The sequence below is a fragment of the Pezoporus occidentalis genome, unplaced genomic scaffold, assembly GCF_034315485.1.
Source record: "Pezoporus occidentalis ecotype Australia unplaced genomic scaffold, CSIRO_AGI_Poc_V1 ctg29, whole genome shotgun sequence".
NCBI classification, from domain to species: domain Eukaryota; kingdom Metazoa; phylum Chordata; class Aves; order Psittaciformes; family Psittacidae; genus Pezoporus; species Pezoporus occidentalis.
The window spans coordinates 5,198,612-5,215,012 of record NW_026914829.1 but is presented as its reverse complement, the minus strand read 5'-3'; the positions used below and the strand labels follow the sequence as shown (position 1 = coordinate 5,215,012).

At 40.1% G+C, this 16,401-nt stretch overlaps 1 protein-coding gene across 2 annotated transcripts in view; it reads right to left on the bottom strand.

Moving 5' to 3' along the window:
• The window catches only part of CSMD1 (CUB and Sushi multiple domains 1), a 1,153,012-nt gene that overhangs the window by 123,202 nt on the left and 1,013,409 nt on the right, over positions 1-16,401 (bottom strand). For both annotated transcript variants that reach the window (XM_062626215.1, XM_062626216.1), the window contains exons 41-42: positions 16,084-16,293; positions 867-1,055 (exon numbers count right to left, since the gene is read on the bottom strand). In XM_062626215.1, coding sequence (XP_062482199.1) covers positions 867-1,055; positions 16,084-16,293 — 399 coding nt within the window. The remainder of the gene's footprint in view (positions 1-866; positions 1,056-16,083; positions 16,294-16,401) is intronic.

The window sequence follows — 16,401 nt, the reverse complement described above, 5'->3', positions numbered from 1 at the left end:
AGAAGAATCCAAAGTAGAAAACACTGCGTTAATCTGTCCCACTGGAAAAAATATTTCTAACCTCTAGTAGTTTGTCCTGAAGAAGAACGACTGACTTTTCTCTGACAGTTTTTTCACCACTCATACTTGTAGCTCAGTTAAATCTCATTTGAACTCCTCACAGCCTTCACAGCCTTTTCTCATTTGACTAACCTAAATGCTATTGGGTGTTTTGTGTAGGGAAGCATCTGTCCCATCTTTCAGGATCGCTGTCAAATATATTGAACACACATTCTGCAGTAAACACTTGTAGCACCATTAGCCTCTTGTTATGATGGAAATAATTTATTTCAATCTATTTTTTATCTTCTTAGCTGTTTGATTACCTAGGACACCATTTCTAGACACTGTCTGCCTAGTTTTGACATAATATCCCACACAAGACTTTGTCAAAGTTTCTAAAGGTCTAAAGGAACATCAGGAATTTCATTTCTACACTTGTATTTTCTGGATAAAAGTCCAAGTAAAAGCTTTACAACAGAAAATTCTGTATGTTACATTGTACACTGCTCCCTTTGCCCCAAAATCAGAAAAAAAAAGGAAAAAAGAAATCACATGGAGTTTAAAATAATTTCTGGCAATATCATAAATTCTCATAATCAATGCAAGTGACAGATGTTAATATGAACAATAAATCACTGCTAAGGAACATGATCCATAAAATATTTATGATTTATAAAAGGACATATTATTCTGACTTCAGCAGTTTACACTACAGATTAGAATACAGGTACAGTTCTTCAGCAAAATACTGTGTGACACAAACAAGTAAACAAAAATCAGGAAGTATTGTGAGTTCTGAAGTAAAGGTAGTACCAGAAAGTTACCTTCACATCTGGGGAAATGATAGTTCCAATTTCTGTTGATTCCATGTTGGCATGTGAGAACAGGCTGACCCCTCAAAACATATCCAGGATAGCATTCAAATGATACTGACTGCCCCACACTGTAATCTGAGTTGACTATATAGCCATTCAAAAAAGGAGGAGGATCAGGGCAGTTTTGTAACTCGTAAGCTGGAAGAGAACAGAAGTATTTTTTACTGCTTAGGCAGCTCTCATCACAGGAAGTAAAATAAATTCTGTAACACGTTTCGTAACAGGTGGACACTGGGGTGCCAAACTCCAGTTAAAAGGTGATTAACACATAACAGGAAATAAATTATCAATTAGGACCATCCCAATCTTGATAAAAAAAAAATGAAAAAAATAGCACTACAAACAAAACAGAAAAAATAAAAATGTGGAATTGAATGAATTGCCATCTACAACAGAAATTTAGAATTAAGCTTTTAGTGCAGGGCACGAAGATTGAGTATTGTGGTTTCGTAATTTATGTTGAAGCTTCAGATTAGAACATTATATAAATTATTGTTTATTCTTACATACACTTCCAGGTTCAGAGCTAATACCTAAGATCTAAGAAGTAGCAGTTTCACAACAGAATAACATCTTTTAACCAAAATACACAGAATGAATTTATTTAATAAAATGGATTACTTAGTAAGTATGTCACTAAATTTCTTAAGTCTGAAAAAGCTGCACACAGTAATATTAATAATTTACTAATAATTGATGAAATTTAATAGGTAGCCACTTTTCTGCTAAGATTCTCAAGATGTAAAATTATCACAGAATTTTTAAAATATCTTTTTTCCTATCCTGATATACGAGAAATATGTAATTAATTCCAACTAAAAAAATAGAAAAAATATTTAGGATTTTTTTCCATGATGCCTGAAATTAAATTGTATTTTCTAAAAATGCATATTTATTGAATTACCATGGTCACAATTTCCAAAATGTGAACAAAATTTTGATTTTATTAATATGCAAGTATATTTACACACTAAACATTTAATAAGAACTTGAAACAATTTCTTTTTCTGACAATGTGCATATACTGTTCATCTGCAGTGTCATCTACTAGGAATGGATGAAACCACACTACAGTAAAAAATGCAGTTTTGCAGCACTATGAGCATGACATAGAAAAACAAGCATTTCAAAATGAGGATACATATATAAATTACTGTGGTGCCTTAGATTTATTTGGCTGGCAGTATTCCAGCTTGCTCATTCCCTGCATAGTACAATGACTTCAACAATAAATCAGCACACAACTATCACAGAAAATGTTTGTGTTTCCACATTTAAACTATATGGTAAGTATTCTAGTAAGGTATAACAAAGTAATTCATTCATTAAAATTTTATGAAATACCAGATTTTCACAATCTGTTAGTTTTTTAAACATAAATTAAGCTGTACAAAATCAACTGACAAAAAAAAGAGAAAAGAATTAATGAGACTATAAAGTCATGGAGAGTAAGAAAGATCTAGAAAAGTTTACCAAGGAAAAGGTTCCTTCTAGGTATATGGCCATACAAAAACCAAACCAAACCAAAACAAAACAAAAATTACTCATCATATTTAATGTTAGGGTTTATGTTTTTAAAGACCTTAATTCATACAAAATAGTGTGATAGAAATTCAGAGGGAACTTTCATTAATAACCTTTACTAAGATACAAAGATCATTTAAAACTACATGTTTCTATATTGAAGCTGTATTTCCTTAGAATATTTAAATGATAAATAGTTCCACAGGAATCAAAAAAGAAAGTTTTATAAAAAGGTCATGTAGAATCATTCACAAACAACTTCACACAGAGAAGTTGTAGAGAGCAAGTAACTGCAGTTTAAGAAATAATTACTGAGAAGGTGAATGCTCCACTTTCTGTAAGCATTCTGTCTACAGTCATGAAATATTTCTCTCAGAATATAAGAAAGTTCAAGTAAGAGCAGTAACAGCAGTGTGCTTTATATTAACATGCGCCATTAAGTCCAAGCTCTAAAAATACAGCAAGAGATGAAGAACATATTCTTGAACAACATTTTTTTTTTCAAAGCTAATCATTACAATATGGATGTATTCACCCTAGAAGTATATACTTGCTATTTTTTATTAGGTTATTTAAGCAAGCTATTTCAACAAGATTAAGCTAAACATATAACTTAGGTGTTCTTAAGTGATTACTTAAAATGAAGTTTGTACTTAATTGCTTCACTGAAATATAGCTACCATGATGAGATTTTTTAGTCATTGCTGATTACAGTCATGCTACAAAATACATAGATTTATTTTAAAAAGGCATTCTTCTTTCCCCTCCTTTGTTCAGTGAATCCAGATACCCGTGGCTGTAACAGTGCAAAGCTGGAAGAGATGTTGATGTACCAGAAATACCTGAAATCCTCCCCAAGTCAGACTCCCCTTCTCTCAAATAACAAAAAAACTAAGAAAAGAATACCAAAACTTAAAAGTCAGAATGAATTGCTAATGGAAAGGAAATAAAAAAGCTTTATTCTACCTTAATTATGGTCCATTAAAATTTTCTGCTGAATCTACTAATGGCTCATTAATTTTTAATGCTATTATTAGTACTGCCATCATTATTCATACAGTACTACTACAGATAATATCATTATTATCAACATCTTTATACAAAATAGAGTACTAGAAAGATTATCTAAGAGTTCAGGACATTAATATTAATATATTAAATTATATGAAAAAGCTACTTAGCAAATCATATTAAAAATAAAACAGAAGATCATTCTGGAGGGTCAGAGGATCTCAGATTTATTTGACAAGGTGCAGCACTACCTTGCCCAATAGTTACAGTGACAATGTTTTGGAATAACAACAGTAAGAACTGGAACTTTAAAACTTTGATTACACAACCTTTTGAGGAGATGAATAGGCATGAAAAATATCCTTCTTCATAGGTTAATATTTTGCAACATGGTATACATAGGTTACATTTTAAATATATTTAATATGGTCTCAGATTTCTTAAGCTAGTCTTAAAAATTGAAGAAAAAAAAAATCTCACTGATCTGCATATGAATAAAACACAAGAATAGCTGAGTTGCAATAGGAAATCCCAAAAGAACATCAACGTCTCTCTGCCCCCCTAATTTGTACAACATTCCTTAAAGTCCTCTGGATTGTTAATGAAAAAAAAACTCAAACCAACCCAACCTTCTAGCTACTGTTTATTCAGAGATGCATATGCTTTTCTCCTTTTGTATGACAGGGTTCTGGTACTTTTTTTAGTAAGAACAGAACCTCTGCCTAAAGTAGATTATCATAAATTTGAAGGTCAGTCAGTCAGAGGTGAAAGTACTTGCTTTCACAGAGCAGAGCACAGGCTGGTTTTGGCGTTTCTTGTTGTGTTTGGGTTTTTTTTAAGTGTAAAATGTGCAGATACTCTCTGTATGTGACTTCTGATATAAATCCTATAGATGACTCGTAAAGTATTGTAACTCTAAGTCAGGTGCTCCATCTGACTGTGATAACATGATTTACAGGACACTCAGGAAATATGCTTTACAGTTTTAATATAAAGATTATTTATACATGTGGGGTTTTGATATACACAGCGACTATACCTGATTTAAAAGAGCAATTTATTGTTCAGTCACCACTATCAAATATTATCCACAAATCCTGATGTCATACCTCAAAAAGAAAGTTGTTTTTATGAGTGTCATGCCCAAAGCCTTGTTTGGTACTGAGCTTTAAAAAATGATATACTGTTTCACAGCAGAAAAAAAAAAAACAAAAAACCACCCTCTAGTGAGAGGCTGAAGTGAAGCCCAGTGCAAAGGAAATCTGAGAAAAACATTTAATTCCAATGCCAGCAGCAGTCAAATACTTGAATTTTAAAATTATCTCCTACTGACATTCAGCATTTCTTCGTGTAGTATATTTTCCATTATTAAGAAGGTAAAATACAAAAGTAATATAACTGATCACCCACTATCCTGTTTTAAATTCACATGTATTTTCCTTCTTACATTAACACTAGGGTGACATTGCCTTTGCAAGTGCCACATACATCTGTAACACTTCAACACAGAAATAATTCCTCTACAGAAGAATTGTATTAGCAGAGAGTTGAAAATACAAACACTTGTATGTTAGGAAAACTCACAATTAAGGTTGCTTAGACCTTTCATTTAGTCTTACTTCACATTCCTCCAGTATCATGCTGTGTATAACTGTACTCAAGAACAAATTCTACTTCTCAGTCCAGACTAGAACTAGCATGGGCTCACCCTTTTCTGCCAAGCAGCTTTCCAGCCTCTCTTCCCCAGGTGTGTAACATTGCAGGGAGTTGTTGTGGCCCAAATGCAGGACCTGGTACATTGCCTTGTTGAACTTCTTACCACTGGCCACAGCCCATTGATCCAGCTTGTTGAGATCCCTCTGCAGAGCCTTCCTATCCTTCAGCAGATCAACTCTCCCACCCAGCTTGGTGTCGTCCACAGATTTACTGAGGGTGCACTCAATCCCCTCATCCAGATCATCAATGAAGATATGAAACAATACTGGCCCTAACACCAAGCCCTGAGGGGCATCGCTAGTGACTGGTCACCAACTAGAAGTGATGCCATTTACCCCCAGTTTTTGGGCTCAGCCATCCAGCCAGTTTCCAACCCAACGAAGAATACACCTATCCAGGCCATGAGCATCCAGTTTCTCTAGAACACTGTGGGAGACAGTGTCAACTTGTACTAAATACACAATGTTCACAGCCCTTCACTCATCAACCAGGTGAGTCACCTTATTGTAGAAGGAGATGAGATTGTTCAAGCAGGACCTGCCCTTCATGAACCCATGCTGACTGGGCTTGATCCTCCCATTTTCCTGCACTTGCTTTATGATCACACTTGGATCATCTGCTCCATGACATTCCCCAGCACTGAGGTCAGCCTGACAGACCTGTAGTTTCCTACATCCTTCCTGCCCTTTTTGTAGAGAGGTGTCACATTGGCCAACCTCCAACCCTCTGGGACCTGTCTGCTAAGCCAGGACTGCTAATAAATTGTGAAGAGTGGCTTGGCATGCTCCTCTGCTAGTTCCTTCAGCACCTCTGGGTGTAACCCATCCAGCTCTATAGACTTGTGCATGTTTAAGTGGAGCAGGAAGTTTCTTCCTGAATTACAGGGACTTCAATCAGCTCCCGATCTCTGCTATCCAACTCAGGGAACTGGGTACCCTGAGGATGCCTAGTGTGACTATTAAAGATTGAGGCAAAGGTAGCATTAGGTACCTCAGCCTTTTACTCATCCTCAGTCACTAGGTTTCTCCCAGTAGAGGATGGAGGTTCTCCTTGGTCCTCCTTTTATTGCTAATATATTTGTAAAAGTACTTTTTACTATTTTTTCTGGCAGTGGACAGTTTTAGTTCCATCTGTGCCTTCGCCTTTCTAACTTTTTCCCTATATAACTTAACATCGTTGTACTTTTCATGGGGTGATAGTCCCTTGTTTCACAGGCGATAAATTCTCTTTTTCTTTTTTTTTTTCCTGAGTTCAAGCAGTAGCTCCCTGTTCAGCCAGGCTGGTCTTCCCCAGGTGTTTGATTTTTGGAACATAGTGACCACCTGCTCCTGCACCTTAAGGATATCATTCTTGAAGAGTGTCCAGCCTTCCTGGACCCTTTAGTCCTTCAATAATGTTTCCTAAGGAATTCTGCTAACCAGCATTCTGAACAGGCCATACTCAGCTCTACGGAAGTCTAAGGTGAAGGTTTGTTGACCTTCCTGACTTCTCCAAAGACTGAAAATTCAATCATTTTGTGATTGCTTTGCCCATGACAGCCTCCAACCATCACATCACCCACCAGTCCTTCTCAGTTTGCAAACACCAAATCTAGACAGGCATCTTCCCTAGTTGGCTCACTAACCAGCTGGGTTAGGCAGTTATCTTCCACATCTTCCAAGAACCTCCTTTTTTTCTTCTCTGCTCTACTCTACTACCAGCAGACATCTGGCAAGTTGAAGTCCCCCACAAGAACATGGGCAAGCAATCTTGAAACTTCTCCCAGTTGTTTGAAAAATGCTTTATTCATAGCTTCATCCTGTCTAGGTGGTCTATAAGAGATTCCTACCAGGATATCAACTTGGTTGGCCTTCCCCCTGATCTTCACCCACAAACATTCTGCCTTTCCACTCACAACACTAGTTCAAGGGAGTTGATGCACTCCCTGACATACAATGCAAACCCCGCTACCTCTTTTTCCTTGCCTTTCCCTTCTGAAGACCCTGTAGTGATCCACTGCAGCACTCCAATGATGTGAATTGTTCTACCACATTTCTGTGATGGCAATTATGTCGTGACTTCTCTTGTCACTAAAGGCCTTGATAAAAATGCTCTCTCCATCTTTCAAACAAAGTGTACAATACCAGGTTGGAAGGGACCTCAAGGATCATCTAGTTCTTTCTTGGCAAAGCACAGTCTAGACAAGACCCTGTCCAACCGAACCTTGAAAATGTCCAATGTTGGAGAGTCCACCACTTCCCCAGGGCGATTATTGCAACAGCTGATTGTTCTCACTGTGAAAAATTTTCAAGAGAAGAGTCTGGACTAGATTTTTGGCAAAAGCTAGAAAAGCTATAGTTCAAAAGAATGTACCTAATGAAGCTGTACTTCCACTTAATCCTAAAGTGACAGATTTCTTCATTTCAGCTTTTGTACATCTAGGGAAAGATTTGTCAAGCTAGTAACCTTTATTTGTCAGGTTTTGGACAACACCTGGCCTGATAACATATGCTATACTTTCTCAAAAGACCTTTTCAAGAATTGACTCAGAAACTCCATCATAATTGTCTTTTTGCTGAATAAAGGTCATCAGATTAACATGCTCACATCATGTGGTGTGTGTGCATGAGTGTGCTTGTGGGAGAAAGGGAGTGCAATTAGAATGTTTTTCTGTTTTCTGGAACATGCTGCTCTCCCAGGACAACAGGTTATGATTCTTACCTCATACTCAGCTATACACTATACTGAAATTCAGAACAGACGGAACATGCTTTTAGAGTTCCAGTAATGGGATTCCCCCAGTAATGTGAGTCAGTAGGGCTTCTTTGAGGGAAGCAGATAAAATAGTACAAATAAAACATTTTATCTGCTTCCCTCAAAGAAACCCTAGTCCTAAAGGGAAAGCTATGTGGAAAAAAGATGTTCCAGAAACACTGAAAGTCTGTGGTAACAGTAAATAATATAGCCAGGGATTAAAAACCACAAATGCGTCTTAACAGTCATTAGACTGTGTTCTTCTGTGTACTAAATGATGTTATGAATCTCTCAGAGTCCATAAACACTATTTATTTATTCTGACTAGCATATATTTTTGAGTCATTATAGCTGTATGCAGAGTATCCTGAGCCTGTAATTAGCTAACTTGGCTTGTCAATCAAACTGTGGGACTATTCTTCTTCCCCTCAGACCTAGTGTGCACAGGCTGTTTACATCTCAGATACCGAGATTTGACAGATGTGACTGTCTCAAAACCTCAAGATGATTACCAGTCAAACGCAGTTTAAAAATGTTCATCTAAGTACTTCTGGTTGCTTCCTGCCTTTGCTGTTTTTCATAAGTAGCAAAAACACAGCAGTGAGAACAAAAGCAATCCCTTCTCAATGCCTTTTTTGTTTCTTTCTTTGTTTTTAATTAAAAAGTACAATATTTATTTCAACAACAGAAAAAGTGGAATTAAAATTAATGTTGCTATTTTAAAAATCAGGCACTTCTAAAGTCCTCTCATTATCTTACAAATAAATAATAGTGTTACCTAATTAAATTTATCTTAACTGTTTCAGATAGTTCAACAGGCAACTGGTATTAATTTCCTTCTTGCCACAGGTGAAATTAAAGGTTTTTCCAACACATACAAATCCAGCAACTCAGTCTGATCAGAACCGAATACATACCATTACTTACATATTGCAATTGGAAGGCTGAAGTGATAAGAAAACATGAAAACATCAGAGCATAAAACAACAAGCAGCTGGCCAGCAACAGTACTGAGAGCTGCAGGGTTCTGCTAAGCAGACAAAGCTTTTTCCTGCATTCAGAAATACCTAGGTGATTTAGGTTATGTATTCAAATGCTGTGTTATAAGAATTCACAGGATAATGCTTTAGAATCAGCACTAGCTGCTTGGAAGCACGGGAAGCAAATATTTCCCTTTTCTCAATGCGCATACACTTTTCTTCCTCCCAAGAACAATGTGCCCAGAGTACAATCCCAGGCTATATTAAGCTTCAATCTTGTAAGTACTTTTCAGCCTTCAGCAAGTCAGTAGAAAAACTGAGAAAAAGCTTTATTAATTCTATCATTCACTATACAATATTCATATTGTTTGCTTTCCCCTGAGATGAGGAGGTATCAAAAAGCCTTATCCTTCATAAAATGCTAAGATCCCTAGAAAACTTAATTTTTTATGCTATGGAAGTTTGTTTGAATAAGCATACCTATTAACAATCTCCCTTTAGCTTTAGGCTGGTATTTTTATAAGAAGGCATCTACCTTGCAAAGAAAGTGTGCTACGTTAATGCCACGACTTGCATTCTAGCGAGTATCGGAAAAAGCAGTCCTTGAATTGAATCAAGTTTAGCACCATTCAGTAAAAGGACAAATTTAATCTTAAATCCATTTTAACGTAAATTTAATGGATTAAGCCATGCAGTTGTGTGGGCACTTCCCAATACAGAATCATAGAATAGTTAGGGCTGGAAAGGACCTTAAGATCATCCAGTTCTAACTCTCCTGTCATGGGCAGGGAAACCTCACACTAAACCATATCACCCAAGGCTCTGTCCAACCTGGCCTTGAACACTGCCAGGGATGGTGCATTCACAACTTCCCTGGTCAAACCATTTCAGTGCCTCACCACCCTTATACCCAATCTAAACTTCCCCTATTTAAGTTTTAACCCGTTAACCCTTGTCCTATCACCACAGTCCCTAATGAAGAGTCCCTCTCCAGCATCCTTATAAGCCCCCTTCAGATACTGGAAGACTGCTATGAGGTCTCCATGCAGCCTTCTCTTCTCCAGGATGAACAGCCTGTCTTCATACGGGAGGTGCTCCAGTCCCATGGTCATCCTCGTGGACCTCCTCTGGACTTGGTCCAATAGTTCCATGTCCTTTATGTTGAGGACACCAGAACTGCACACAATACTCCAAGTGAGGTCTCACAGGGCAGAGTAGAGGGGCAGGATCACCTCCTGGTCACGCTCCTTTTGATGCAGACCAGGATATGGTTGGCTTTCTGGGCTGTGAGCGCACACTGCCAGCTCATGTTAAGTTTCTCATCAATCAACACCCGTAAGTCCTCTGCAGGGCTACTCTGAATCTCTTCTTTGCCCAACCTATAGTTGTGCCTGGGATTGCTTCGATCCAGGTGCAGAACCTTGCACTTGGTGTGGTCAAACTTCATAAGGCTGGCATCAGTCCAATGCACAAGCGTGTCAAGGTCCCTCTGGATGGCATTCCTTCCCTCCAGCATATCTACTGAACCACACAGCTTGGTGTCATTGGCAAACTTGCTGAGGGTGCACTCAATCCCACTTTCCATGTCACCGGCAAAGATGTTGAACAAGACTGGTCCCAACACACTGTCCTAGTCTGTCTTTTATTTGCAAAGAACCTATAGAATCCCTTCCTGTTATCTTTCACATCCTTAGCCAAGTTTAATTTTAACTGGGCCTTAGATTTCCTAACCTGGTCCCTAGCTTGCCAGACAACATTCATGTATTTTTCCCAGGCCTCCTGTCCTTGCTTCTACCTTTTATAAGCCTCCTTTTTCATTTGAATTTTTCTCAGTAGCTCCTTATCCATCCAAGGAGGTCTCCTGGCCCTCCTGCTGCACTTCCTTTTAGTTGGGATGCAACACTCCTGAGCTTGTAGCAGGTGATATGCAACACATTCATTAAGAAACTAGAATGGGTTTGGTGATTGTGAGTGCAACTATGGACTCTTTTTGCCTACTCAACTTTTCTCAGATAGTCTTTTCGTCAATTCTCCAGGATAAAGGGGAGGACCTAAAAAGAGCTAGGAGGATTGGCCAGGTTAATAAATGGTTAAAAGGGTGGTGTCATAGTCAGGGGTTTGGGTGTCTTGAACATGGGACCCAAGTTTGTAGGTCAGGTCTAGTGGGGGCTGGTGGAGCTGGTCTGATAAAGAAGGGAAAGAACAGTTTTGGTAGGAGGCTTGCCAGAATGGTTACGGAGGCTTTAAAATAGATATTTTGGGGGAGGGGGCATCATTCCATCCCAACACACCCAGTCAGTTGCCAGCACCTATAATAAATGCTCGGAGCGATGTAGAGATATCCCAGCCACTCCAGCCAACGAGCTGGCTTCATTTGGAGCTCACCTCAGATGCCTCTATACAAATGCCTGTAGCATGGGGAACAAACAAGAGGAATTAGAGATGTGTGCACGTCTACGGGGGTATGATGAAATAGACATCGCAGAAACATGGTGGGATGGCTCCTATGACTGGAGTGTTGGAATGGAAGGTTACAGGCTCTTTAGAAAAGACAGGGCAGCAGGCGGGGAGGGGGAGTTGCTATTTATGTTAGGGATAGGCTGGAGCGTGTGGTGGTCTGTCTAGGGACAGGTGATCAGTTAACAGAGAGTTTGTGGGTGAGGGTTAAAGGGAAAACAGCGATGGGAGACATTACTGTGGGGATCTGTTACAGACTGCTTGTTCAAGGAGAACCTGCGGATGAAGCACTCTATAGACAGATAGGAAAAGCCTCACGCTCAAAGCCCCTTGTTCTCATGGGTGACTTCAACCAACCTGACATCTGTTGGAAGGACGGTACGGCCTGGCACAAGCAATCCAGGAGGTTCCTCGATTGTGTGGAAGACAACTTCCTTCTGGAAGTAATAGAGGAGCCGACAAGGAGAGGTGCCATGCTTGACCTCATGCTCACCAACAGGGAAGGGCTCATTGGAAATGTGACGCTCCAGGGCAGCCTTGGATGCAGCGATCATGAGATGGTTGAATTTTCGATCCTCAGGACAGTGAGAAGAGCGTGCAGCAAGTTCACTGCCCTGGACTTCAAAAGAGCAGACTCTGGCCTCTTCAGGAACCTGCTTAGTAAGGTTCCATGGGATATAGCCATAGAGGGAGCGGGGTCCAAGAATCTTGGTTGATATTCAAGGACCACCTGCTACAAGCTCAGGAGTGTTGCATCCCAACTAGAAGGAAGTGCAGCAGGAGGGCCAGGAGACCTCCATGGATGGGAGATGCTGAGGAAATTACAAATGAAAAAAGAGGCTTATAAAATGTGGAAGCAAGGATAGGCAGCCTGGGAAGAGTACAGGTATGTTGTCTGGCAAGCTAGGGACCAGGTTAGGAAATCTAAGGCCCAGTTAAAATTAAACTTGGCTAGGGATGTTAAGGATAACAGGAAGGGATTCTACAGGTACATAGCAAATAGAAAACAGACAAGGGAGAACATAGCCCCCCTCAGGAAGCTCTTGGGTGAACTAGCTACACAGGATTTGGAGAAGGCTGAGGTTCTGAATGACTTCTTTGCCTTGGTCTTCACTGGCAAAGGCTGCACTGGCTCTGACCGCACCACCCAAGTCTTGGAAGGCAGATGCAGGGACTGTGAGAATGAAGACCTTGCGCCCACTGTAGGAGAGAAACTGGTTCGAGACCATCTTAAAAATCTGAACGTGCACAAGTCCATGGGTCTTGATGAGATCCATCTGCAGGTCCTGAAGGAGCTGAAGTTGCTAAGCTGCTGGCCATCATATTTGAAAAATCATCGCAGTCAGGTGAAGTTCCCGATGACTGGAAAAAGGGAAATATAACCCCCATTTTCAAGAAGGGGAAAATGGATGACCCGGGGAACTACAGACCAGTCAGTCTCATCTCTGTGCCTGGTGAAATCTTGGAGCAGATTCTCCTGGAAGGCATGCTAAGGCACATGAAAAACAACAAGGTGCTTGGTGACAGCCAGCATGGCTTCACTAAGGGGAAATCCTGCCTGACCAATTTGGTGGCCTTCTATGATGGGGCTACAGAACTGATGGACAGGGGTAGAGCAGCTGATGTTATCTACCTGGACTTGTGTAAAGCGTTCGACACTGTCCCACATGACACCCTTGTCTCTAAATTGGAGAGGCATCAATTTGATGGAAGGACCATTCCGTCGATAAAGAACTGGGTGGATGGCTGCATGCAAAGAGTTGTGGTCAATGGCTCAATGTCCAGCTGGAGACCAGTAACGAGTGGTGTCCCTCAGGGATCGGTGTTGGGACTGGTCTTGTTCAACATCTTTGTCGCTGACATGGACAGTGGGATTGAGTGCACCCTCAGCAAATTTGCCGATGACACCAAGCTGTGTGGTCCAGTTGATATGATGGAGGGAAGGAATGCCATCCAGAGGGACCTTGACACTCTTGTGAAGTGGGTTGATGCCAACCTCATGAAGTTTAACTAAAAAGGACATGGAACTGTTGGACCAAGTCCAGAGAAGGGCCACGAGGATGATCAGGCGACTGGAGCACCTCCCATATGAAGATAGGTTGAGAAAGTTGGGACTGTTCAGCCTGGAGAAGAGAAGGCTGCGTGGAGACCTCATAGCAGCCTTCCAGTATCTGAAGGGGGCCTATAGGGATGCTGGGGAGGGACTCTTCATTAGGGACTGCAGTGATAGGACAAATGGGTTAAAACTTAAACTGGGGAAGTTTAGGTTGGATATAAGGAGGAAATTCTTTCCTGTTAGGGTGGTGAGGCACTGGAATAGGTTGCCCAGGGAGGCTGTGAATGCTCCATCCCTATCAGTGCTCAGGTTCGACAAATCCTTGGGTGATATGATTTAGCGTAAGGTGTCCCTGCCCATGGCAGGGAGTTGGAACTAGATGATCTTAAGGTCCTTTCCAACCCTAACTATTCTATTTTTCTGTGATTCTATGACTGGGGTTTTTTGGTGTAGCAACTGTTAGGTTTACCTGGCCAGGAGCATGGATGTATTCAGTAACTTGCTTTGTCAGCAAGTGAATAAACAAAGGCTGTTTAGGGTCTTTTTAATGTATATTGCCATATATCTACTGTCCTGGGTTCAGCAGTAGCAGTCATGTTTTTCCTTTGTGGTAGCTGGTGCAGTGCTGTGTTTTGACTTCCAGCCTGGGAACAGTGTTGGTGAAGCTGATGTTTTCAGTTGTTGCTAAGTGATGTTTACCCTGACCAAGGACTTTGTGAGCCTCATGCTCTGCCAGGGAGGAGGGGAAGCTGAGAGGAAGCAGAGACAGGACACCTGACCCAAACTGACCAAAGAGGTATTCCATACCACAGCACGTCATGCCCAGGAGGTAACTGGGAGCTAGCCGGAAGGGCTGGGAGACTGCAGGGTTGGAGGAGGTATCGGTCGGTGCTTGGTCGGGCTGAGGGGGGCAAGTTATTGGTCGGCTGGTGCTGAGGTGTTGTATTCTCTTCCCTTGTTATTTCCTTTATCATTATTATCATTGGTGGTAGCAGTAGTGATTTGTGTTATACCTTAGTTACTAAATTGTTCTTATCTCAACCCGTGGGAGTTGCATTCTTTTCGATTCTCCTCTCTGTCCCTCCGGGAGCAGGGGGAGGGCAACAAAAGGGGGGGAAGTGAGCGAACGAATTACCTGACTGGGTTTAAACCACGACAATCTACATAATATGGATACAGTTTCTGTTTACCAACACCCGGGCACTACATTCGTATAAGCAGACACAAAAATGATTAAGGCTTTTCTGCATTATCTTACTTTATTTGCACTTCAAAGCCCTTGTAACAAAATACAGAAGTTTTATGTCAGGGTAAAATGTGATTAGGCTATATGCATTTATGTTCCTGAGACTGCAAGATTTCAGAGAACTCAGATATGTCTGGACTTACCTTGTCCTGAGGTGGTCTTTCTCCATTTTAACAATTGCTAGCAGGCAAGTGACTACTGTCTAACATGTTTTAGGTTATGCTCTGCAGCTACAATGCATGCTAAAGGCCTGTCAAGCCCTGGAAGTCACTGCTTAACTGTCAATAGCCTTTTATAGTAACTGAAGCTGGGGAAAACAACTTTGAAAGTTTGGCTGGGAACCAGCAAGAAAGAAGATGATTGTTGTAAGAAAAATGTAAAAATAAGTAACTGAAGTGGAACTCAAGACTGAAAAGGAAAAAAATAGCTATTATGAACATCATATGTTCCCCAGCAAAGAGCCTGTGATGCTGATGGTTGCCTCTCCAGTTCTACATGAAAAAAACAGAAGCTGGTGATGTTAGGCTCCATAGGAGCACCAGGAAGGTGATCAAAATACAAAAAAAATGAGGTAGACTGGAGGAAGGTAACAATTTCAACTATATCGCTTATGATTTTCTTCTGTGTTAACTGACTTGGACAACTTTACTGACTAAAAAGAAATTCTCAGCTTTCAATATACGATATGCTTCCTTTTGCCCACAGAAGATTTTGCATGTGACACCCATGCCAACTTCTCATACTTTATCTCCCTCACACATTTGTATCACATGAATAGCAGTTAAGCAAGACACAGTGTGTATTAAAATGAGTTGTGACAAGGTATATTCCAATTGGGTAGCCAACAAGCCAAACCACATTAGTATCTATGGAGTAATGCCGTACCTTTCCTCTCAATAGGGCACCATTTCAGGACTCTCTCATCCATGTTACTAATATTGCTTTCTCATATATTTCTAGGAACTGCGAAATTTGACAGAAATTTGCCAATGCTTTCAAAATTGTATAACAGAAGTATATCAAGAACTATGACAGTCAGACATCACAACAGCCTAAGTCCTGTCATCCAAGCAAATTAGGCTAAGATTGATTTGACATACGGCTTACCGAAAGGCAAACAAAATTTCTAACAGAGAACAAAGGAGAAGAAAAAATAAACAAGATGGTGAATATTAGCAGTATAGTCCAGTAACAGTACACCTTAATGGGATAGAAAGGGCTATCAACTTTGCGATATTTGGCAAAGGACATCACTTTAGCCTCAGGTTTTTATGTCAGTAAAATACAGACTCCGATTCAACACAATTTCAGTTGACAAAAAGGTTCAACACATAGATTAACAGATTTTAAAATGCTGTTTCCTGTATGTGCAGTACTTTTAAAAATTAAACTTTTTTATTTTTCCTATTTAACCACAAAGTTCATGTGATGGTTCCTACTTACCTTGGTATGTCAGCTTAAATCCTTGCCTGTTTTCTGAGTGGTCACTGTAAAAATGGACAAGTGTTTCATGAGTAGTACTAAGCAATGGTGATGGAAGTTCCATTCCACTAAACTGTCCAATCATAGAGCTGGTATGGTAAGGTCCATTCTGAATTTCAAGGAAATCATGATTTGCTTCAGTAGAGAAATTCAGAAATTGAATGTGCGCACCTGCAGCATTGAGAAAGAAAGAAAAAATCAGATCCTTTAAGGTCCCTTCCAACACAAACCAGTCTATGATTCTATGCTGCTTAAAGCAAGAGCATGCAAATTAAAAAA